At 38.1% G+C, this 26,432-nt stretch overlaps 3 protein-coding genes across 6 annotated transcripts in view; 2 read left to right on the top strand and 1 right to left on the bottom strand.

Moving 5' to 3' along the window:
* LOC138144043 (filamin A-interacting protein 1-like) overlaps positions 1 to 23,869 on the bottom strand; it is a 269,301-nt gene extending 245,432 nt beyond the window's left edge. Inside the window, exon 1 of the mRNA XM_069065363.1 lies at positions 23,730 to 23,869. The gene's annotated coding sequence lies outside the window, so the exon portion shown is untranslated. The remainder of the gene's footprint in view (positions 1 to 23,729) is intronic.
* TBC1D23 (TBC1 domain family member 23) overlaps positions 1 to 26,432 on the top strand; it is a 377,925-nt gene that overhangs the window by 100,849 nt on the left and 250,644 nt on the right. The window lies entirely within an intron of this gene.
* CMSS1 (cms1 ribosomal small subunit homolog) overlaps positions 1 to 26,432 on the top strand; it is a 442,802-nt gene that overhangs the window by 353,117 nt on the left and 63,253 nt on the right. The window contains exon 1 of one of the 3 annotated variants that reach the window (XM_069065358.1): positions 23,875 to 24,256. The exons of the other annotated variants lie outside the window; for them this stretch is intronic. Within the exon in view, the coding sequence (XP_068921459.1) occupies positions 24,250 to 24,256 (7 nt within the window). The 5' untranslated portion in view covers positions 23,875 to 24,249. Of the gene's footprint in view, positions 1 to 23,874; positions 24,257 to 26,432 lie in introns of those variants that run through there. 3 annotated transcript variants of the gene reach the window in all.

Below are 26,432 nucleotides of genomic sequence, written 5' to 3'. Positions count from 1 at the left end.
AACAACATCTGAACAGAGAGGGACAAAATCAGTGACAGAGATGGTCATACTAATTTTAATTCTGGTAAACTTTTCAACTGTGGTATCAAATAGAAATGTCCCAGGCTTCATATTGACTTAGGAAACAATAAATTTACATTACTGATACTGTATTATCTTTTTTATTTATTTTGTTAAACATTTCTCAGTTACATTTTAATCTGATTCTGGCCCCACTCAGGAGTGTAGCCTATAGGACGCACTTTAATGCTTTACACTTAAGGTGTTCCCCACCTTGAGATCAAGTACAGTATTACCATGATTTTGTGAAATTCTTTTTGGTTTTATTTTTACAAATTCCCATACCCTGAATCAGGCATATTGATTGGAAGACCTAAAGGAGAAAATATAAATAACCTTTTAAAATTATGATAGAAGAACAGAATGACCAGAAAGAGCCAAAGTTGGGGAACAGTTCATGTTGGTCTGCCATTAATGCAGTTGGATTTTTAGATTGTTGTTATTTCTCCAGCCTGTTACAGACTACACACTGAGAAATCTAAACAAAAAACAAAATTAGCCAAGGCTCAACCAGTCCCAATAAATGCATTTCTTTAAAAAAAATAAAAAAACAACTCTGAAATAAGAGAGCTTCCTTTTCCAGAAGAAAAGCATCTTTGTATTCAATGCCTTGGAAATATTGTTCAAGAAGAGTTGGCTGTTATGTAAAATTACACTCTCCCCATAAATAACAATTACAGACATAATTCTTGCCAAGGCTTGTGCTATCTTGTTTTATCAGCTGCATTAGTGAGGTGTTTTGGAGCCCAGAGGAAGCTCCCACTTCCACACCTCATGTCACTAGATCAGTGTTCCCTAACCTCTTTTTGAGGAGGAGCTGCTTTTTATTTGCCTGACGCCATCAGGTCACTGGTGGCAGCAGAATAGGGTGGAGGAGTAGAGGACAACTAGAATCGTGCTTTTGGCTGCCCTTTCCTCCCCACTAGGAATCTTGGCAGCACACAGACAGGGATTTAAGGGAGGCGCTGTATCCCCAACCAGGTGCAGCTTCGCCATCGAACGCTAACTCCTGATCTCCTGTTGGGAGAATCTGAGCTAGTTAGTTATGATTCCTCTGCTGCAGCAACAAACAAAAGAGTCTTCTGGAGACAAAATGATGTGACACAGTCGTCACGTAGTGACTATCAACTGCATTCATTTGTCCTCATTTATGTTCAGATTAGCTGAACCTAATCAAAATGTGTAAATATTTTACAAGAAATTACTATCTCAAGGACCTGTGGTTTGCCAGTGTGGGAACTTCTCTCCACCAGTGTAGGTACAGCCTATCTGTCAGTCAGTCAGTCAGTCAATAATCATTGATTAAGTGCCTACTGGGGAATACAAAGAACAGCAAAAAGACAATCCCTGTGCTCAATAAACCCACAGTCTAATGGGGGAGATGATACGGAAATAACCATGTGCAGACAAGACAGATACAGGATAAACTGGAAATAATCCACAGAGGAAAGGATCGAGATTTAAGGCAGGTCAGAAAAGGCTTCTTGGAAAGCTAGTTGCCTGAGTTGCAAAGAAGTTAAGTATCCTGCCCACAAGCAGGTTCTTCTAAGTGAGAGATGCAGAATGTGGATACTGATCTTACTGATTCCAAGTTCAGCACTGTCATTGACTGATTCCATACTCTTCCTCCATAAACAGTTATTAAATATATATGAGATCCTGCAGGGAGCACCAGTTTATTTTTTATATTACCTAAGGTCCCTTTCAGCTCTGAAATTTATGAGATAATCTGATTAAATATTAGAAAAGTGAGATTTGGACAGGTAGATTAGAGCAGACTGGTTACTGAAGAGGATATTAAGTTTTAGAAATGCCATTTTCCTTATTAATATGGTATATGTGTGTGTATCATAAGTGACCGATTACTATGCATTTTTTAAATAAATTTTACCGTTAGGAATTGTTCATTTTAATGACTAAAGAACAGTAGTTTGGAACAAACATGACTGTTGGCACCTGTGTATCTTCTTAGGTCCTAAAAAAGATAAACTATGTCCTAAAAGCAATCAGAGTGAGCCACTCATTCAGAAGACTAGGCATTAGGTTCCTTTCACCAGTTCTGAGAATGACTGCCTCGTTTGTTTCTACTACCACCATTTTCCTTGTAGAAGCACCTAGGTGAACTGGGATGGTGAAAATGACCATGATTGCCAAATTGATGTCTGTCTAGACTGGAATGGCAATAGTAATTTTAATAAGCATTCTTTTAGGTATATGCAGATTCCCGTAAGTGATTTTTTGTTTTGCCATTATTTTTTCAAAAATTAATTTGATAGCATTTTTTCAATAGATAAGCCTGAGGGGGAAAAAACAGATAAGCCTAAAATTTAAATACCTCCTGCTCTGCTAAAGCCTTATTTCTCTAGTTGTGACCTTGAGTCCTTGAAAATTATGCCAATGAAGCAAAGATTATAAAAGGGGCCTTAAAATATTTCCTCTATATACCTGTTAATGGACTTCATGTCTGCCATTCAAGAACTAGTCTAGAATTTATAGAGGCCCATCACCAGGAACAGGTTAGCCACTAGTTACTTTTTTTTTGGGGGGGGGGCACTGAAACTCATGAAGACCATCTACTAAGGTGTAGAAGTGGCTGTTCCCACCTACAAATTGCCATAGTTTTTCATGCCTGTACTCTTTGGCATTAATGGAGGGAATGTCCACACCAATGAAATCATGGATCTTTTTAAGTACAAAAGTGTGGTTAGACTTAATAAATAATCTCCCTCTTTAGGTGCCGATTAACTACTTCGGAGAGCATAACAAATATATTAAGACACAGTAACAAAGATCCTCAGTGTCTTTTTAGGTGCCTTAAAAAAACAAACCCTTCAGCTCACTTTTCAGTAAAATAATGTTCCCTATTTTAACCACCTCCCCAAAAAAGGTAGCAAGTTCTTCACAGTTTTCAAAAGAAGACCTTATAATTAAGATGTTCTGCTCTTCTGACCAAATAGGAACAGTCTGAAAGCTCAGTAATCATTGAACAAAATGGTTAAAGAACTGTATGGTTAACCAGTCTTAGCTTAGAACACAACATTTTTTTTTCTTATATACTCTTTAAGCAGTAGTGACAAGGCATTTCCCAGAGATTAATGACTGTCTGAGTTAATGGTCTGAGGTCAGGTCATTAATCCCTGCATTGAGGTAGTTTGGAAAGTAGAAATGAAAAACAACTCCTGGGTCAAAATGATGCAATCTCACAAGGCATGTCTAAAAATGAGTTCCCTGTTCAGTAGCCCATACCATTGTTCCAATCTCACCTTCCTACCTATCATTCTAACATTTAATCACATTCTGTTTTCTACCTCTTGGATACAGTTAATAATATATGAATGAAAGCAATGAATGAATGAAAAAGCATTTATTAAGTCTTTACAGTGTGCCAAGCACTATGGACACAAATAAGAAAATTGAGATAGCTCACTCTCTAATTGGAAAGACAGCACATAGATAGGAGATGGACAGAACTCCTAAAGGTGCAGCAGTGGTACAGCTGTCAGAGTCCAGGGATTCTTAGGGTGTATTGGTGATTCAGATGGCAGTGCCTGGACATCTGCGGGGCAGGTGGGAAGCACCTGGGATGCATCTTGGTCAGAAGCTAAGACCTAGTGCTCCTCCATCCCACCAGAAGATTGTACTTTGTAATTCCCAGTTCTGGCAAGTGATGCCAGCCCTTTGTGGGAAAGTGAGGAGGTTAAAGCAGCCTGATTCAACACCACTGGGAAGCAGGACGTGGGCCTTAAAGACCAATTGGACGGGGGATTCTAAGTTCCCTCCTACAGAGGTGGTAATGAGGGAGGGAGCATGCAGAGAGGATGGTCAGTGTCCAGCCAGGAAGGGCAAAAGGAAAAGGGGGCACTGGCAAGGAGCTTGATAAAGAAGGTGAGGCAGCTCTTCCCTCCCAGTGCCTATATGGGAAATAGAAGAGAAGGAAAGAGGAAAGTCATCTCGCACTGGTGTTTCTGCATCAAATGGCCTCTCAACAGCTCAGGATGGCTAAGGGAGGGAAGGAAACCCCCGCTTGAAGTCAGTCCTTGACTCAAATGTAATTTCTTTAATGAACTATATTCTTAATTCAAGTGGCTAAACTTGAGAATGAGTACAAGGCAACTAGAATTGGAGTCAGAGGGCCTGGGTTTGAACAGTAACTCAGCCACTACTACATGTGTGACCTTGGGCAAGTCCCTTCCCTTCTCTTAGTCATTCTCATTATGTGTAAAAATGATCTCCAAGATCCCTTCCCATTGTATAGATCTATAGAGTTATGATCTATTTTCTTTAAGAGCAGTCATTTCATGCAAATGAAGCTTTTATAGATCATCCACTGGCAAGTGGAATTAAGCCCCATTTGTTGTTCAGTTATGACTCTTTGTGACCCCATTTGGAGTTTTCTTGGTGGAGATACTAAGGTGGTTTGCCATTTCCTTCTCCAGCTTATTTGACAGATGAGAAAACTGAGGCAAGCAGGGGTAAGTCTTTTAGACTTTACCTCTTACCTCATTTTTGCAAACCTATCCCTCCAACCAAACTAGGCTACTTGTTTTACTCCAAATATCCTTCACTTGCCTTGGAGTTTTTTGCCTTAGTTTCTTGGGTTATACTCCCTGCCTAAAATGCTGTCTCCCATCTTTTCTATCTAAATGATGATGACATTATTATAGCATTTGCATAACATATTATATGCTAGGCTCTGTGCTGAATGATTTACAAATATCCTAGCCTTTGATCATGACCACAACCCTGTGAGATAGGTGCAGTGATTATCCCCATTTTACAGTCAAGGAAATTAAGGCAGACCGAAGTTAAATGACTTACCCAGGGTCACACAGCGAGGACATGTCTGAGGCTTTATTTGAACTCGGGTCTTTCTGATTCCAAGTCTAGTGCTGTATCTACTACACTACCTAGCTGCCTGTGTGAATCCTATCCAGTTGTTCAAAGCCAAGCTCAGATGCCCCCTCTTACGTGAATCCTTTCCAGATCACTTTCAGTGATCCTACCTTATTTGAAGCATATAGCATTTGCTATGGTTCTGTGATCTCATGTGGCATATGCCACACTCTGCTCTATGTTGTAGTTATCTGTAAATGAGATTTCTCTTTCCCACAAGTAAGTCATGCCCTCTTGGTAGGTAGACACTGTATCTTATACTTCTGTGGTATATAGCACCATAGCTGACCAAGTACAGTACTTGATGAATGAATGGAATACTGAGAGAATGCCATAGAAACCACCCCATGTTTAAAAGTTGTCCATACTTAAAACAGGAGTTCCCACGTATAGCCAAGATGGCAGTGTAGACAGGAACCTAAGACATTAAAGTTTCTGGGCTGTGTGACTGGCAACCTAGGGTAACAAAAGCAGCCGTCAACTAATAGCCAAGAAACCTAAGGTTCTAGACCAGGTTCTGTGAGTAACCTTGAGGAAGCCGTGGAGCCTGATCCATGATGGGGCATAATAAATGCTTTTTGACTGACTGACTGATTTAAATGCTCTGATTTCAGTGTTCTTATCTGTAAAATGAAGTAGTCAAATATGAAAGTTTCTTCTAGTTCTAAAAGGCTCCATTTTCCTTAGATTGAATTCTCTATATTAACTTTTAATCATCTGCCTTTTTCTTTTTAGTCACCAACTTTCTTTCAGACCCCAAATCTGTATGTCTGCATTAATTTACCAAGCTGCGTTGCCTGACCCCAAATGTTATCTGTTTAAATGATGCAAGTAAGGCTTCAGAATCTGGGACTAGCCTTAGGTTGAACAGTTTATAGAAATAAGAATAAAACTTAAGTCTGCCATTAAATTGACCCCTGAGTCTGTTCTGCTCTTAGAAAAATGTGTGAACAAAGTTATATATTACTTTGTTACAGTAATATGTTACAAAAGGCTTATGTTACTTTTTGATCTCAATAGAATTTCATTGAATATTCCCCAGAAGCAGAAAACATTTTTCTGGTTGTAGATGTTGTCCTTTTTGGATGCAGTATTTTTTTCAATTCTGTATGTTATCGAGGAATAAAGTCAGGTCCTTGAAATTTTTGCATTGTATAAGTATGTCATTCAACATAAAGGAGGGACTCATTTATGTAACAGGTAATAAATAGCCTCTGTCAAGGCTGGGGAGAAGATGAAGCTGGAAAAGGAAAATGAGGTGGCCACATACCAGTGGTTCTAGACATGAGCCCCATGGGAGTGTTATAAGTATCCATCCCAATGTATGTGAATATGGCACTGATACAGCCATTTAGATTATTACAACAATATGGAGTGGCACCTTGTAAAAACCACATACACCTGGTGGAAAGGGCAGCATTTATTGTATTATCCAGAATAAAATCAAATTTTCCAAGACTTGTGGGGGCCATATCCAGTACATACAACTTTCATAAGAATATGTTATTACAGCATGCTAGCCTCAGTCGTCTTTCAGCTCAGAGTCTCTCATGGCTCTCCCACCTTGCGGCTAGTAAGTTTTGCATGGTGGGGGAACAGTGGAGATGACCGAAAAGCACAAGGTCATTTTTTTACTTAAAAAAAAAAAAGCTGCTGATTTTTAGCAGCCCTAACAATCGTTAGTCACTATTTCCTAGTAATCAGGGCAAAGAATAGAGATGTAAAGTCTATTTGAGTGACAACAGTCATTTTGCATCTGGGTGGCACAGAGGCTAAAGCACTGAGCTTGGAATCAGAAAGACTCATCTTCATGAATTCAAATCTGGCCTCAGACACTTGCTAGCTGTGTGAGCCTGGGCAAGTCACTTAACCCCATTTGCCTCAGTCTCCTCATCTGGAAAATGAATTGGAGAAGGAAATGGCAAACTACCCCAGTATCTTTGCCAAGAAAACCCCAAAATGGGATCACAGAAAATTGGACACGACTGAAAAATAACTGAACAGCAACAGAAACAAAGTCATGTTCACTCTCAGTTGAATATGATCCAGTATTATAAAATGTCACCTTTCTTAGGTTTGTACACGTGGGCCTGAAGTTTGGGATCTATCTGCCAGTCACCATTCAGCTTCTATTATGTAGTGAATCCAGATTTAAAATCTGCCTGAAAAGCTCTGGATATACGACAGGGATGCCAAAATAGCCAGATAATCAAGGGTCAGCTTTAAATCGCTAAAACAAATATTAAGTACCTACTGTTTCTATAAAGAACTCTGCTAGGCAGTGGAGGAGACAGAAATTTGAGACAAGACACAATTACTGCCTTCATAAAACCTGTAATCTAGTCTAATGGGGTAAGTTTAATATAGCATATCCCAAAAATGCAATAGAACTACAAACCCAGTGTTGCAGGAGGTTCAGAGATGCAATTCCATGGAGGAGGTGGTGGTAAGTGAGGTTGTGGGCTGGGTTTCAGAGTACAATAGGAACTCAACAGGTGGAGAATGGCAATGAGGATATTCTTGGTATAGGAAGCAACGTCGGCAAAAACACAGAAATGGAAAAACTCAAAGCATGATGAGGCAATAGAGAATTGTCCCATTTGGTGAAACCAAATTATGGTGACAGCTTATGGTGGATCTTCCATAGCAGGCAGGATTTGGGAGCCCTTGATAATTTTTTTGTATAAATGGCCAGATTAATATATTTGGTAGATTCATTTATCAGTAATATAAAGGATAGATTAAAGGGAGACGAGAATAGAGGTGTACAGCCTCTTAAAAAGCTGTTGCAGTGGTCCACACAGGGTGTATTAACAACCAATGATAAGGCAGCAAGAATAGTATATTATGGTTTATATTATAGAGGACAGATATGAGGTGAAATCAATTGGACTTGGGAACTAATTGGTTCAGTCAATCAATAAACACTTATTAAGCGTCCGCTGCGTGCCAAGCACCGGGCTAAGCACTATAGATACAAAAAGAAGTAAAAGATAGTCCTTGCCCTCAAGGAACTCACAGTCTGATGGTTATGAGAGACAAGGGAAAAGGAAGCATCAACAATAATTTTACAGTTTCAAACATGGGAGACTGGAATAATGGTACCATACCTTATAGATATAGCGGGGAAAGAAGGAGCATATTTAGGGTGGAAAGGAGTAGATAAAAAGCCTGCTGTAAGTTTCAAGAGCCAGTGAAATTTCCAGGTAGAAATGGGTTGGAATTGTTAGAAATGGAGATCTACAAGTCAGAGATGAAGAAAAAAATCTGTGTCATTAAGTCATACGTGGAAGTGGTAGCTAAAGCCACGGAAAGGAATATGTCCAAAAGAGAGAGAAGGCCAAGGGTAGAACCATGAGAAACATCACATTTGTAAATGTGAAGAGAAAGAAAATAAGTTTGGAACAGTCACTGTGGAGAATGAGATAGGGATTCTATAAGCTGTCAAGGCAGTATTACCAAAAGGATATAATTTTTTTTCCTTAAATTACGTAGAAAAATGTAGATGCACATAAGAAATTCTAACCACTCCAGTTGGTATTGTTACTGTTTCCTGTGTGTTTGTGATAGGGAATTTCTTAATCACTTTGCTTCATTTGAAATAGATGTGATTGACAAATTATACAAAGTGCTATATTTTGAATATAACACTATCCCACACATATTAGAGGAGCTCTCTATGTGTGCAGAGTATGAGATCTGAGCTAACCACTTAGTATGATACACCTTACAATTCCTTGATAGTCTTTCCAAATTGAGAGAAGAAAAACCTAAAGAGGTGCCTTATTTTAAAAGGCATAATTTAGTGCGTTACTCTTTTGCTTTACCTTTTATACAAACTTTTGTTCAAAAGCTTGTTCCACAAGTAATTATTACTAGACTGGAGTAGTTGTTTCCTATCCTGCATAATTGACGCATGCTCTGAAATAGCTGTCCTTTTAGAATCCACTGGACTCTTGTCATAATTTATTTTTTCTTCTGTAGTGCTGCTAATTACACAATTGAAATTTTACAATGGAGTAGAGCCAATGGGATTACATAAACAGTTGTCTCATTTAAGAGACAGGGTTTCCTAAGGGGAAAAAAAGCATTTTAATGTCTTTTATATTCACTAAAGAATTACTCTTTTCTTTCCACAAATGATGCTTGGACTTAGACGACTAGTTCTTCTGAAGGATTGAGAATGAAAGATTCCTCTGATCTAGAGAAATCAACCAAAAGTTATGGAATCTAGTATTTCAGAATTGGAAAGGAACTCAGCCCCAATCTGATCCTACGCAAAAGGACTACCTCACTAAAGCACAGCTAACCAGTGGTATCCCTTCACTGATTGAAGACCATTGATGCAGTAAACCCATTCCCTTTTGGGGCAGCTCTTATTGTTCCTATGTTTTTTCCTTTGAGTGAGGTGTAATACATGCGATGTCTTACTATTATCAGTAGCAGGTATAAAGAGGAGTTCTCAGAATACTTTCTATCCTGAACCTGGCTCATCTTCTACCCAACATTATATTTTATGCCCCTATCAGATTCCTTTGGTGATGCAGCAAAGTGAATGTGAACCCATTTACCAATTTCTATCCTTCCATATCTCTTACCCATTCAATTTCAAATACGCAGTCTGTCTATATTCTAGGAACATCAGTCATTGGACATTGTGCTTATTCATAAAACTGTCACATTGCATTTCCATGGACGACTTTGGAATGCAGGGTCCTTCAGTGAAAGGACTTGATCCCTCCCCCCACCCTGCTTTTGTAATTCCCCACCTTTATCAGTGCAATTATAACTGTAGAAGAGTGGTGATGAAGTACCACTTGACAGAGAGATACAGAAGGAGGCATATATTTTCAGGTGTGCCTAACGTGTGAATTTATCCTGCTTGACTGTACTTGTTTGTATGTATAGGAGGAAATTTCAGGGGATAATGAATGAGTAGTGACAGTAATGCAAAAAAAACAAAGAAAAAACATCAGTGAAACATTTTTTAAAATATGCAGGCAGGCAGGAGGGGAAGTAGATAAGCAAGGCAATGTTATTACTGTCATATTAAATGTAATGTGCTCTTTTCAAAAAGCAATCTCCATGTCTGAGTCATGATTAATATACATCCCTCTTATTTTATACATATGGAACTATGCATTTTGTTGAACATACTTGTTAAGTTCATCTTGTCTTTAAGTGATTTGGATTCAAGTCTCACTTCTGTCACTAATCGTGAGACCTTGGAAGAATCAACCTACATTTGATTCATTTTCCTTCATCTGTTTAAAAGACGGGACTGGACTAAAGTGATCTTCCCAAGTCACTTTCCACCCAAGAATTTTATGGTTTTAAACTCAGAACTACTTTTCCCATCCTTCTATCCAAGCAGCATATACTGACACTTATTTTCTTTTGCTCTTTTCCCTAAAATATAAGAGAAAAACACTCAGATTTGAGAGAGAATATTTAGGTTAGTTTGAAATAAAGAGTTTCAATAGTCCTCAGAGCAGAACTCTAATTTTGGAGAAATTTCAAGTATTTGATTATTTATTCAATATTATGTTTCTATTGGTTAGCATATTTTTGTTTTGTTTTGAGATCTTGTCTTTTCTTTAAAAAAAAATGTCCAGATCACAATTAACAGGTGGCTGTTTTCTACTTATTTTCCCATATCCTGTGGTTACAATATAGTACTCCTGACTGATGGAATGAATGATCTGTGTTCCAAGGAGATGGGTCACAGTAATGGGGCTATCTTTTTGGATTCACGTGCTTTGACACAGCTATGCTGGAAATTTTGTATGACAAATGGTCATAGTCTGCTCTGCCTCCAGCCAAATAATTTTAATCTCCCTTCCTTGTGAGTTTTAAATAAACTGTCCCATTTACCCAAATAGCAGTTCAGGGGGAAAGTGCAGTGTTCAAACAATAACAACAACAACAACAATAATATTTTAAAGAAATAACAGTCCCCTAATTCACACTGATGTTTGTTCCTTTGCTCTGTTATAAAGTTACTTCCCCCTTTGGATTTGAACGAGATTGACAGATTCTTAAATTTTAAACTAATCACGGCACCTGCTTCAGTTCTGAAACTAAAGTATAGAGAAGAAGGCCCCAGCCCCACATGCTCTCTGACCAAACAGTCTTAAAATAGCTTCACTTGGTGAAGTTCAGAGCAGCTGAACAAAGGATTAGTGTGTGTACCTCCAGTCACAACATCACTTTCACATGGTGAAAACAGCTACTTCTTTATCAGTCTATTACCAGATCACAGGCAACAGGGATTCTTGGGGAAGTTGCAGTCTCAGTCCTAAGAATTCTTCCTGTGCTCATTTTTATTCATATAAAGGTCTCCTACGTAAATGCTAACTAATGAACTCGGGTGTTTTGTGACCTGTGGCTGCATCTTTTTAAGGGTTTGGTTTTTTTTCCATGCTTTCTTTTTTAAACACCACTAATTTCCCTCCATGTTTCCAATTCCCCATAGAACACTTCTTGTAGCAAAGAACAGTCAAGTAGTACTGACCAACTTGGTAACCACATCTGGCAGTTTTCACACACACACCCCCTCTACCTTTCTACTGAGAGAAGGGAAGTGTGTTTCATCACCTGTCCTCTAGGACCAAGGTTAGCACACTTTTGTTTTTCTTTTTCTTTATATACCCAACATAAGCAGCCCCTGGTAAAATGTTAATTCACTGATATGAGATCAGCTTCATTTTCATTATAATAGCCATGTACATTCTTCTGATTCTGTGATCTTCTGCCTCAGTTTTTCCCTTGTTTCTCAGAATTCCTTTTTGTTACTCATTTCTTATGGTGCAATAAAAATGCCAGCTAGGTGCTGCAGTAGATAGATCTGGAGTCAGGAAGCCTAATCTTCCTGAGTTAAAATGTGGCCTCAGACACTTGCTAGCTGTGTGACCTTGGGCAAGTCACTCAACCCTGTTTTTGCCTCACTTTCTTCATCTATAAAATGAGCCAGAGAAGGAAATGCAAACCATTCCAGTATCTTTGCCAAGAAAACTCCAAATGGGGTCACAAAGAGTCGGGCATGACTAAAAATGACTGAACAACAAAACAGTGCAATAATATTCCATTACATTCAGTCGTTCTCCATATGATAGGCATCTGCTTTACTTTCAGTTTTTTTGCCCCCATAAAAGTTTTGTATTAGAAATACTTCAGTATATTTGGGACTTTTTTGGGATTGACCTCAATTCCCTTCCTTAAAGTTTATGCCCAGTAGGGCTATCACTGCTAGGTCAAAAGATATGAACAGTTTAATGACTTTTCTCACCTCATTCCAAATTGTTTTCCAGAAGACTTCTTCTCATTTACATTTCTTCTACTACTACTACTACCACCACTACCACTACTACTACTACTACTCCCACTACCACCAGTGTATTCATGTGCCTTCCCATTTGTGTCTTCCCATAGCCATTCCATTATTAACTGTTATCATCTTTTATTATTTTATTGGAATGAAATTGGATCATAGATTAAGAGCTGGAAGGGGCCTCAGAAGTCATCTGAGTCAACATCTTCCTTTTATAGCTGAGACTCATTACCTTACTTGCCCAAATTCAGCAATTTAATAAATACCAGAAGCAGGCTTTAAACCTAGGTCCTCCATCTCTAGAACTAGGGCTCTTTCTTTTGTATCAGTCTATTTCCTATAAAGGAATCTCAGAATTGTTGTAATTTGATTTTCTCTTATTATTAGTGATTTGAAGCACTTTAAAAATATGTATGTTATTAGTTTGCATTTCTTTTTAAAACTTCCTATCTTTTGATCACTTATCTATTAGGGAATAGTTCTTAGTCTTTGGGTGTCAATTTCCTATATATCCTGGTTTTCAGACTTCTCCAGCATAAAAGTTTTTCCCAGTCCAGTTTTTCTTCTTATTTAAGTTATATGGACTTTTTTTTATACAAAAAGCTTTCAAATTTCATATAATCAAAGTTCTCTACTTTGTACTTTGTTCTCTATCCCTTACTTGTTTATGAATTTTCCCTGTAATAATTGTTACTCACCTATTCTATTTTTTTTTTTTTGGTGATATTACCTTTTCACTTGGGTTGCTTGTCAGTTTGGGACTTACTGTTGTATGTGGTATAAGGTACTGATCTTAAACTTTTTCTTTTCCTCACTGCTCTCTACCTTTCCCAGAAGTTCTTCTCCCAGGAATTTTTGTTCTTGGATTTAGAGAACACTGGGCTACTGCATTCATTTGCTACTGACTTTAATCTGTTCTATTGATCTGTTCTTCTAGTTTTTTTTTTTTTTTTTTGGGAGGGGGAAAGGCAAGGCAATTGGGGTTAAGTGACTTGCCCAGGGTCACATAGCTAGTAAATGTATTAAGTGTCTGAATCAGATTTGAACTCAGGTTCTCCTGACTCTAGGGCCAGTGCTCAATTCTGCATCACCTAGCTGCCCTTACTTTTTTTTTTTTAAGCAATTGGGGTTAAGTAACTTGCTCAAGTTTACACGGCCAGTTATTTTTTGTGTGGGTGTTAAGTATCTGAGGCCAGAACTGATCCTGGGTCTCCCGACTCCCGGGGCTGGTGCTCTTACTCGCTGTGCCACCTGGCTGCCCCTACTTTTCTACTTTTTAAACAAGGTTAAATAGCTTTGATGATTACCGCTTCAAAATATATTTGAGATCTGGTATTGGCAAATGCTCTTTATCCCTTCTTTCCTACTGCTATAGCCTCTCATTTTATTTTACACTTTTTGCTACTCCAAAGGATTTTTAAAATTTTGTCTAGTTCTATAAAGTAACCCTTTGGCAGTCTGATTGACATGGTACAAAATTTATAAATCGGTTGTGACTCACAGCCTTGGAGTTATCCCGGACCTATCTTTCTCAGTCTCCTTTCCTGGATTTTCATCCAGGCCACGGCTGCTAACCATGAGTGTCCCACAGGGTTCTGTCCTGGGCCCTCTTCTCTTCTTCTATACTATTTCACTTGATGATCTCATCAGTTCCCATGACTTTAATTGTTATCTTTCTGCTGATTCTCAAATCTGCTTTTCTAGCCCTCAGCTCTTTGCTGACCTCCTATCTCCAACTGCCAATTAGGTATCTTGAACTGAAAACCCTCAACACATTTTAAACTCAATATATCTAAAGCAATTCATCCATCTTTCTACTGAATCCTCCTTTCAATCTTTCCTCAGATTGTTGAAGGTATGACCATCCTCCCAGACCTCACTGTCTCTCGCTCCCAGCCTCCCAGCCCATAGCCAGTCTGTTGCCAAGGCCTGCCACTTTTACCTTTGTTATATCTCTCACCTGCATACTGTTACTGCCCTGTTGCAGGGCCCCATGCTGTTTGCTCTCCATTCCATAAGTCTCTCACCATTCTAGTCCATCCTGTATTGAAGTGATCTTTCTTAAAGCATAAGTCTGACCGTGTCACTGAATAAAGTCCAGTGACTCCCTATCCAGGATCAGATGTAAAATCCTTCACAACCAGCCTTCCCCCCTGCATCTTTCCAGTCTTCTTATACTTTATATCCCCTTCCCACATTCTCTTCAGTCTAGTGACACTGGCCTCCTGCTATTCATCTCCAGGCTTCAAACATTTTCATTAACTGCCCTCCATTCCTCCCTCCTCATCTCCATAACTCCTGGCTTCCTTGAAGTCACAGCTAAAATCTCACCTTCTACAGGAACTTTCCCTATCCCTCTTAACTTTGGTGCTTTTCCCTCTGTCGATTATCTCCAATTTATCCTGTATCTGTCATGTTTGTACAGTTGTTTTCACGTTGTCTCTCCCCGCCCCCTTTGGACTGAGCTCCTGGAGAACAGAAACTGCCTTTTACCTTTTTTTTTTTAATCCCAAGCTCTTAGTATAGTGGCTGGCACATGTTGCTGCTGTTGTTGTTGAGTTGTGCCCAGTTCTTCATGACCCCCTGAACCACAGCAAGCCAAGCCCTTCTGTCCTGCACTCTTTCTCAAAGCCTGTCCAGGTTCATATTTGTTGTTTCCATGACACTATCCATCTCATCCTCTGCCATCTCCTTCTCCTTTTGCTTTCAATCTTTCCCAACCTCAGGGTCATTTTCAGTGAGTCCTGTCTTCCCATTATGTGGCCAAAGCACTTAAGCGTCCCCTTCAGTATTTGACCTTCCTATGAATAGTCTGAATTAATTTAAGTATTGATTAATTGGATCTCCTTGCTGTCCAAGAGACTCTCAAAAGTCTTTTCCAGTACCACAATTTGAAAGCATCATTTCTTTGGTGCTCCTGGCTTACAGTAGATGCTTAATAAATATTGACTAACTGACTGATCCCCAACTCTTCATTTCGATTTCGTCTCCACAGTATCGCTCACACCCATCCCCTTCTCTCCACTCCCATGACTACCACTCTAGTTCAGACCTTTAGCACCTATAAGCTCAGCTGTTCAGATATCTTCCTAGTTGGTCTCTCTACCTCCAGTTTTTACTCTCTCCTATTCATCCTCCACAGAGCCGCCATATTGATATTCCTAAAGCACGAGTCTTACTGGCTAACTGCCCTGCTCAAAACACACCAGTGGTTCTCTAGCACCGCTAGGGTAAAACAGTTCTCTCTCTCTTCTAGTATGTAAGGTCCTTCACAGACTGACTCCACCCTCCTAATCAGGCTAATTCCATATTTCTCCCCTTCACACCCTGTATGTTGTAGCTGGACTGTCTTACATATCATTCCATATGAGAACTCTACCTCCTGTGTCCAAGTCTTCGTCCAAACCATCCCTGCCGTGCTTGGAATGGGCTGCCTATTCACTTCCAACTCTTAGAATATCTCTTTTCCTTGGAAGCTTAGTTCACATACCAGCTCCTTCTTCAGGCCTTTTCTCATTCTCCAGTTTGTTAGTACCCTCTTCCTGCCAGTGTGTATTTACTTTGTATATATTTTATGCTTATTTATGTGTGCACATGTTTTTCTTCCCCCACTGCACCCCCAATAAAATATAAACTCCAATAGGGCAGGACAGAGTTGGGTTTTTTTACTTTATATTTTACTTTGCCTAGCACAAATACTGGCATGTAAAAGACACTTCATAAGTATTTCTGAAATGATTGGGCAAATGAACAGCATCATCATTTTTATTATATTATTTTGGCCCAACTGTAAATGTCTCTTTTATCATAGAATAATTTCTGTAACAAATGTTTAATAGTTGTATGTGGCCTAGGTGTGCCCTATTAGGTTGAATTTATTTTAATGAAAGTTCTCTTTCAGTCTTTTCCCCTTTGATTTTGTAAGCACTGTATATAAATACCAATAATTTTCATGGTTTAATTTTTTTATGCTGCAACTTGAAACAAGCTGCTAGTCATCTCAGTTTCTTTGCTTCTTTGCTTTTTCATCTGCAAAAAAAGTGGTAGTTTAACTCCTTTTTGTCTTTTTTTGTTTGTTTTTTTGAATTTCCCTCTCATCTCCTTGTATAGTTAACATTTCTAGTACACTGTCAGAAAACAGTGCAGAGGCGGAGTATTCTTTGTTTTATCCAAGTATTTATCAGCTAACCAGCCGATTCATCACGTCAGATTCATCAGGATAATCACCATATCAGTTGTTGCCATTGTCCTTGCATTCCTTGGTTTCCCAAAGGGGAATAAAACATGGTGTACAACTTCAGAAAAAAAAAATAAGTAGCAAAGTGACATTACTGGGAAGAATGTGTGATAAAACCATAGAAACATCTGTCTGCTTAACCATTAGTGAGTGAGCTAGGTTTTACTCCTAACAGAGAGTTACAAGGAGGTATACCTGTCTGTATTATTCCCCGTTCAATATACAACAAAGTACCAGAAGCTCAGCTTGATATCCTCATTACTATACTGGTGGGACCCATTTAGCCAATATTGCTTTTCTTAGCTCTAGGGCTAACTTGATATTTATTAATTACCCTGATTGTTTTTCCACATGGCAAAATTCTTTCCCCTTCAGGCTATAGTACTACATATAATGTAATGGGCAGCTAGCTAGCACAGTGGGTAGAGTGATGGGTTTGGAGTCAGTAAAACTCTTCTCCAGTTCAAATCTGTCTTCAGACACTTCCTAGTTGTATGACCCTTGGCAAGTCGCCTAACCCTGTTTGTCTCAGTTTCCTCATCTACAAAATGATCCAGAGAAGGAAATGGCAGATTACTCTAGTAAAATGGGATCACAAAGAGTCAGACAGAAAGGATTATATATAATGACCTCCTTGCCCACAAGCATTTTTGGTACCACTGCCAGACACTGCTGTACTGTATGAACCAGTGGTCTGAACACAGTGGGTCATATCTTAATCTTATACTGATCATTTTCATCAATCTAAAATTTTGAGTTCTTTAATAATTTATATAAATTCTAAACTATTCTTGAGCAGAAATCAAAAATATTTTCCTAAAACTAATAAAATGATAAGCAAGATACTATTATTCTTTTAATTTAAAAAAAAATTCTTTGAAATTACTGTAATACTAGGATGGCATATAGGGGTCAGGAGAAACTCAGGCTGGTAAAATTGACCTCAAGGGTCCTGGTTCCACCACCAAACTTGCCAGTGGTAATTCACATCTGTTGGAGAATTACAGAGTTCTGTCTGCATGGATTTAACTGTAAATTTGGTCCTAAAATAGTATTTATCAGGCTTTTTCCCTTGAGGGCCTCCTCTCCCTGAAGAGCACCCCAATCAGTATGCCATACTTCACTCCTTCATACAAGAGAAATGAACCCAAATTAATGACCTTCATAGAAACACTCAGAGGAGCAACTTTTCAAGAGAAAAGACAGCTAAGATACAAAAGAGGCAAACTCCACACAGTTACAGAACTCACACACCATTAGCTACTGCCCCTGCCCCACAATCTCTTCAAAGTCTTCCTAATTCTCCAGTTGAAAAAAAAATTAGTTTTGGGGTGTCTAGGTGATGCAGTGAATAGAGCACCAGCCTTGGAGTCAGGAGGACCTGAGTTCAAATTTGGCCTCAGACACTTGACACACTAGCTGCGTGACCTTGGGCCAGTCACTTAACCCCAGTTGCCCTGCCTTTCCCCCTCAAAAAAAAAAAAAAGAAAAAAAGAACTTTGAAGTTGCTATTGTCCACACATGTTAGAAAAATCTCAATAAGGTGGTGAAGCAGTCGCTAGTGGTTTTTTTAAGGTGTTTGACCCCTTTTATGTATGACTTTCTTTTACACAGATCATTAAGAGACATCCTTAACTCCTGTCAAATTTGAACCTGAAAACACAGGTTTGAGCCCCAAACAATTGTACTTCTATGTCTTGTCTCTTCCTTAGGGACTTCCCATCATGTTCATTCTTCTGGAGAAGGAAACCTTGTCATTAAGCCTCTTGTCTAAACCTCCTGTAGCCTGAGAAGGGAATGTTAGCCTCCCAAAAGGAATGTCCCAGTGTTTGTACTAGAATGTCTGTTCATCTTTAGTACTTAGTTTGTTCCCTGAACTTTGTCCATGGGTCACAAGAACTGAATAATGGGATTTAAAAGAGGAAGATGTTTTCCCAGTTTTTTACATCCCTTCCAGAAAGAAAGTTCCATGTAGAATCCCTAGCTTCCTTCAAAGCCTAGCTCATATATCACCTCCTACATGAGGCTTTTTTATTATCCCCAAATGCTGATACCTCTCCCCCAAAATTACTTTTGAATATATTGTGAAGTACATGTGTACATGTGTGTGTGTGTGTGTGTGTGTGTGTGTGTGTGGTGTTCCCTATGTCATTGCCATCTTTTTCTTCCCAGGGTATAGCACAAGGCTAGTTGCTTAATAAATGGGGAGAAAGAGGAAGGGGGTAGGGGGAGGATCAACCTGAAAATAGAGCCTCATCACAGATCATAGGATACAAAAAATGTTTTGCTAATAATAATAATCTACTACTCCAAAAATCTCCTGTCATTAGGCTTCCCATGGGAACAGATTAAAATACAATTGGGAAATATTTGACAAAATAAATAAAAATACAGTAGAGCATAGATGATGTTAATATGTAGTTTTCTAAGTCAATATGCAACTGTAAGGATCATTATTTACAGTTTAGTGACTCCTGTATCTATTTGATTTGATACCAGTGAAGTAGACCACTACTGATCAAATAATCTTCTCTAAAAATAGCAGAAACCAAACTGGAAAATGAGTCACACCTAAGGGAAAAATATTAAGTGCTAAGTGGTCATTTGTTTCCTCCTTGGAAAACCAAAGCACATTAAAAGCAATTCTTTTGAGGGTTTTTTTCAGTTATTATATGGAGGGAGAGGGGTCTGTATACACTTGCACACACATATATATGTATATGTATGTAGATATATATAAAATATATATTACATCCATATATTGTGTGTATGTATACATGTATGTAATGTGTCATTGGCACTAATATAAGAAAACTATGCTTTGCATTAGGATTCATCAGAATTTATAGACAAACTTCTGCAGAACCACTATGGTTCTCAAATTTTTTGATCTCAGGATCTCTTTACACTCTAAAAATTCAAGGCCCCAAAGAGTTTTTGTTTATGTGAATTATAAATGTCAGTATTTGCTATATTAGAAATTAAAACTAATAAATTTTAAGAATATTTATTCTTTTAAAAATAGCAATAATAAATATTATATGTTAATACATATAATTAATTTTATAAAAATTAAAAATATTTTATATTTATATTGAACAAAAATATTTAATGAGAAAGAATACTATACTTTTACATATTTTTGTAACTCTCTTTAATGTCTGGCTTAATATAAGACAGCTAAATTCTCATTATCTGCTTCCACATTCAATCTTATGTTGTTTTCATTGAATTGTATGAAGAAAATCTCACTTCACACAGATATAGTTAGAAAGGGTACTAGTATTTTAATATACAAATATTGTATTATTTGTTGTTGTTCAGTCAGGTCCAACTCTTTATGACCCCTTTGGGATTTTCTTGGCAAAGATACTGGAGCAATTTGCCATTTCCTTCTCCAGCTTGTTTTACATATGAGGAAACTAAGGCAAACAGGGTTAAGTGACTTGTCCAGGGTCACACAGCTAGTAAGCGTCTGAGGCCAGATTTGAGCCCTCAAATTCTATCCATCCCACCACCTGGCTGCCCTAGTATTATTATTAAACTAGTATTATTATACTAGTAATATTTAATATTGCTATACTAGTAATAGTACTGCTTTACTAGGAATACTTAGTATTGTTTTACTAGTATTTTTATACTGAGACTCTCAGGAATCTTCAGGAGTCCTCAGACTACATTTGGAGAACTGCTGCTCTAAACCTCCAGGGGAGAGCCAGGTGTTTACTACCAAGTAAAATTTCAGGCACGTGATTTTAAAAAGGAAAGCCAATTTCACATAGAACTTAACATAATCAAAATTGTTGAAAACATTTTACATTCTCTTAGTATCCAACATTTACCTTCCTTCCCTCTTCCTCTCCCTATGTATTTTTATCTGAAAGTTTTTTTTCTTCATTAGCTTGCTTTCTTTGAAGCCCAAACTGTGGAAAAGGCAAAAGTCACTTGGAAAACTCTATTCAGAATAGAACTGACTTAATTGTCCTACATCCCTGTTTCAAGGGAAATATGGAAATGGCACAAGGCCATGAAAATTATGATTGTCACAGTGGTTTTGCAATAGCTTTGAACATCTAAAAAAATTGTGAATTTTCAAGAAATAATCATAAGACTTGCACGAGAGTCACATGGGACTCTAGTTCTTAAAATTAAAGAATAAGACATTTTAATATCGGTTACTTATTATGAGCAGAAACAGTGGGAAAAAACGATTACAGGATCTCAAATTTGGAAGGTACTTTAGAGTCCAGCTGGTCCAACTATCCCCACAGTGGCCATCCAACATTTGCTTAAAGGGCAATCCATTACTTCCAGAAGTAGCCAGAGAGTGAGTGTGTGTGTGTGTGTGTGTGTGTGTGTGTCTCAAGTAGGTTTTCAGAACTGAAGAAACACCTAAATATTGCTTATTGAGTACTCCCTTTGAGTATACATGGCACCTACATGGCACCTACATGCCACAGGAATTTGTGGGACTTTACCCATGCAAAAGGGGATTTCTTTTTAATATATCATACTACAACTCAGTGGTATCAATGGTATCAACCAGCCTTCATCAACTACTATATTGCATGTCTCTGGGTTTCATGCTGTAGAGTTTGATCAGAGAGACAGTAATGAAAGACGATTAAGGAAACGTTTAGTAGGTTCTACCTCCCAGATTAAGTATGTTTTTTATATTTTTTTCTTTTTAAAACGTGCTTTACATTTACATTGATGACTGCTCCTCAGAACTGGCAATGTAGTAGGAATTTAATAAATCCTTGTTGATGGGACTTTTTGTCTGAACATCAAATAATTCAGTATAATTCAACAGACAACTTAATAAGCCCCTCCTATTTGCAAAGTACTGTGTTAATTGCTGAGGTATAAAAAAAAAAAATTGACTTGTCCCTGCCCTCAAGGAGTTTGCATTCTACTGGAATAACGTGATATGTACATAGACAAATAAATACAAAGTACAAGGTAATATTAGCTCATTAATTTAAGAGTTGGAAAGCAGGAACACGTCAGAAGGATAAGGAAAGAACTCATACAGGGAGAACTTGGCCTATGCTTTGAAGAAAGATAGGGCTCCTAAGAGGGAGAGGTGAGTAGGGAATACATTCCAGACATAGCCTGTAGCTTATGCAAAAATAGAGAGGCCTGTTAGCCTGAAATAAAGTGTGTATAAAAGAAAATAATATGGAATAAGACTGGAAAAATAGGTGTGAGCCATATTGTGGAGGGCTTAAGCCAGGCCAAGGATTTTGCATTTTATCTTCAAGGCAATAGAGGTCCACTGAAGAATATTGAGTGACATGGTCAAATCCATCTTTAGGGTCATCATTTGGCAGTGAGGTGGAGGGTGGATTGTTAAGGGAAGAGATGAGACTCCAGGAAACCAATTGTAATAATTAAGTCAAGAAGTAATGAGCACTTGAATTAAAGTAATAACTGAGAAAGGTTGTAGAGAGAGAAGATCAAATGGAACAACTAAAAAAAAAATCCAATCCATTATTGAATTGTTGAGTTTTATTTTTGACTTTCTATAACTTTCCATAACCTACAATATTGTTAAAATATGGTTCCCCATTTAGGATAACAGCCACTATGTGCATTTCCCACCTACTATAGCTTATATATACACTATACCATACATTATGCCCATTTCATCAACCTTGGTCATGGTTTTGAATTATTTTTTAATAGTCTCAAATGAGAAAAAAAAAGCATTATTTCCTAAACTAGAGTTTACTTATGTTTTCCTACCTTTAAGAAGATAACTATATGACCTATAATTTAAACCTTTCTTTTGTCTTAACTCCTACTCTGATGGTTTATTGTGAGTTAGAAGTGACCCTGGGTTTTTTCACAAGAGTACAAGCTTTAACAGATCTTAACAAGATAAAGAGACTTTGAGTAGAAAACTGATAACAGACTGTGTGTCATGAGTTCACGAACCAACCTAGCCAGGTTTTAAAGATGCTCATTACCAGAGAGCTCACCCTCCAAGCTATGAATTTTTCTTTTTTTCAGGGGCACAATTTATAAAGTATTTCCACTAAGTTTGGGGAGAGAGGGGGTGAATAGCCCTCTCTGGTTTAGTGAGATCATGAGTCCTTGAAGCAAGGCTTAAATTGAGTACAGGCATACTTCAGAGATATTGTGGGTTTTGTTCCAGAGCACCCTAATAAAGCAAATACCACAATAAAGCAAGTCACATGAATTCATTTGTTTCCCAGTGCATGTAAAAGTTATGTTTACACAATACTGTAGTCTTATTAAGTGTGCAATAGTATTATGTCTAAAAAAATGAACATACCTTAATTTAAAAATAGTTTATTGCTAAGAAATGCTAACCATCATCTAAGCCTTCAGTGAGTTGTAATCTTTTTACTGATGGAGGGTCTTGCCTTGATATTGGTATCTGCTGACTGATTAGGGAGGTGGTTGCTGAAGGATGGCTGTGGTAATTTCTTAAAATAAGACAACAATGAAGTTTCCTGTGAAGTTTGCTGTATTAATCAACTCTTCCTTTCACTTAAATCCTTAGAGGCCACTGTAGGGTTATTAATTGGCCTGGTTTCAATATTGTTGTGTCTCAGAGAATAGGGAGATCCAAGGAGAGAGAGAGAGATGGGGGAATGGCAGGTCAGAATACACACAACATTTATTAAGTTTGCCATCTTATATGTGCACAGTTCATGGCACCCTAAAACAATTACAGTAATAACGTCAAGGATCACTAATCACCATAACAGATATAATCATGGTGAAAAAGTTTGAAATATTGTGAGAATTGCCAAAATGAGACACAGAAACATGATGTGAGCACATGCTATTGGAAAAATAGCACCAATAGACTTGCTCGTTTGTTTAAAAACGTTTTATCTGCAAAATGCAATAAAGTGAAGCACAATAAAACAAGGTATGCCTGTGCCTGATTTTCATTTAGCACAATATTATTTCATTTAACATCGAAGTCACATATTTAGGCATAGCATTTCCACTATTTTTTTCAGATGTCTCTTATTCCTTTAAATCTGGTCCATCATAAGTTATCATACCTGAGAATTGCCATATCTATTTTGAGACTGCTAAAAATAAGTCACACCACTCTCCCTCCTGGACAGCAGTGTTTTCAATTCCCATCTCCTGGATTACAAGGAAATAGAATACCACCACCTGCTTCTTAGTGATGACAACAAACGTGGAATAAAACAAGCTTACCTTACTGTTTGTATGCCTTCTCTTTAAGGTTTCTATTATTTCCTGGCAGCTCTCTCTTCTTAATCACTCCAGAGTCCAGTTTCTCAATCATTCACTAAAGAAACTGACCACTGTTTTTTTTTTTTCTCAGAACTCCCAGTAAGGTTGTCTCTGCAGGTAGAGGAATCCTAGGGTTTCCTGCAACCAACTGTGATCCTTTTCTCTTTTCTTTTTTCTTTTTTTTGATCCTTTCTCAGTTTTTATTCTGCCACCTGCCAAAACAAGGGCACTGTGCAGACCAAGACCCGAAACAGTAGCAGTGCAAAGGAGAGGAGGTGAGGACCCTGTCCCTGCCTGGGACCAAACACGAAATAGAACCCCCCTCACTCTCTGTCCAGCACTCTTCATACTCTGAAGGCAGAGGACCTTCTCAGAACACTGACCCCTGAGCTTGTCAGTTTTTAGAGAAGAAAGGAACAGATTAGACTCTGGTGCGAAGAGACTCAGAAGCAGCTAGCCATCTGCCCAGAGTAGACAAGTAATGACAGGTACATGCTGTGTGTGTGTGTTTATGTGTGTACATGAATGTGTCAGCTGAAATTCACATCTGTCAATACCACCCTCTTTGGCAGGAGGCTTTTGAGGGCACCCTCCAGAAGGTCATTTCAGATGCATGTGCAAATTTCAGCCAAGGTTAAAAGCCTCCTAGAAGGAACCTCAGTCCTGCTGCTACTTCAGATGCATGATAAACAACCTTTTTAGTGAATAATTTGAATGGTAGGTATATGGCAAATGATTTTATAATTTCCAGTCATAAATTTCTATTTGCTTTGCTAAGAAGATGATAGGACTACGAAGAAAACAAACCTTTTTTTTTCTTTAACAACTTTATCTAAAGTATTGTGGAAATCTGTTGTTTTTTAAATATTATACTAAATTATAACTTGAACGGTAGATTAGAAAAAAGTGAATTTCGGCTCTGAAGATCTGAGTTCTAATCCTGACTCTGCTACTTAAAGCATTCACACTGACCAGGGCAGGTAGATGGCACAGTGGATAGAGTACCATCTTCCTGAGTTCAAATCTGGCCTTAGGTACTGTGTGACCCTGGGCAAGTCACTTAACCCTCTTTGCATCAGTTTCCTCCTCTGTAAAATGAGCTGGAGACAGAAATGGCAAGCCACTCCAGTAGCACTGCCAAGAAAAACCCAAATAGAGTCATAGAATTGGGATATGACTGAAAACTAAACAACAGTAAACTTTGATCAAGTCATTATCTCAATTTTCTCCTTTGTAAAGTTAAAGGGGGTAAGGGTGGGGAATTATCCAATGACCTCACAGATTAAACCGGTGATTCTTTGCATTTGCTGGCCTATTATAATCAGTGTCTCTCTTCTCTCAGAAGGAGCTTTGAAGTAGTTGTGAAAGAATGTTCCATTCCAAAACTTAGCTAGGAAGATATACTTGCAGACATATGAATGGATATTTGTGAAAATACAGCTGACTCTCCATTATCCATAAGCAGATTATTTGCTGATCCTCTGTTCTAAGCAGTGAGCACATTCTCTTTTCATTTGTAAAGCCTGAAATATGTCTGGAACAACCTGTCAAAAATGACGCAATAGCAACAATATTCTACCCTAATCCCCGCCTTCCCCCTGCCTCTGATTGCAATCATTTCTTCAGTGTTCTTATTTTTATGAGCTACAGTAAGTAAAACACATGATCCATGTGTTTTATAGTAATGCCCTAGTTAAACTAGACAGTTTTACTTGGACCTCCATGCTGTTCAAATAACTGAGGTCATCTTGAGTCATTACATGTAACAAAAATACAATGCACATCCTCAAGCTGTAATACTCTTACTGGTTCATACATCTCGTCAGAGTCATTCTCAATTTCTCGAAGCTCTTTTCCAACCATAGATGTAAATGGTTTAAGGAAGCCCAATACTATATTTTTCTCCTGTAGACTTCCAGTAACTATGGTTACCATAGAATACTTGGCAGGTACTCAGAAGGCATAAGACTGCTCATATTTTAAAATGATAAAGAAGCAAGAATATGTATATGCACTATATATATATATGCATATATACATATATGTAGAGCAAGTCATACATGGTAGATTTGCAGTTTCAAGTGCAATCATCTTTTTTTTATTGTACTGTGTTATGGAAATGCTGGTTTTGTTAATAATAGATGTTTTTCATTTAAAAAAAAAGAATAAAATCAGGGTGGCTGGGTGGCACAGTGAGTAAAGCACCGGCCTCGGAGTCAGGAGGACCCAAGTTCAGTTCTGGCCTCAGATACTTAACACCCACACACAAAAAAAAAAAAACTAGCCGTGTAACCTTGGGCAAGTTACTTAACCCCAATTGCCCTCCAAAAGGCAAAAAAAAGAATAAAATCATGACCCCCAAAATTATTTTAAAGGATAGTTAATGTATTTTGCAGTGACAAACACTTACTAAAGGTGGGTCCCACTGGTAGACCCTTGATAGGGGTCCACCTACTACTGTAGTTATTTTGAGGAAGTGAACAGTCAGAGAATCTTGTTGGGAGAGACTTTAGAGACCATTTTATTCAGTCCTTTAATTTTAAATGAAGAAACTGAGAACAAAGAAGATTCAGAGATTTACCTAAGGTCACCCTGTCATTTAGGGGCAGAGTCAGGAGCCTAAGAAAAAATGCAATGATTCCTCATGACAGCCTTTTTGACAAC

The sequence above is a fragment of the Petaurus breviceps genome, unplaced genomic scaffold, assembly GCF_028583685.1.
Source record: "Petaurus breviceps papuanus isolate PSGF00001 unplaced genomic scaffold, PetGlider_PUasm1.0 90683, whole genome shotgun sequence".
NCBI classification, from domain to species: domain Eukaryota; kingdom Metazoa; phylum Chordata; class Mammalia; order Diprotodontia; family Petauridae; genus Petaurus; species Petaurus breviceps.
Note: the sequence above shows the minus strand (reverse complement) of the source record. Positions and strands in the feature narration are given on the sequence as shown.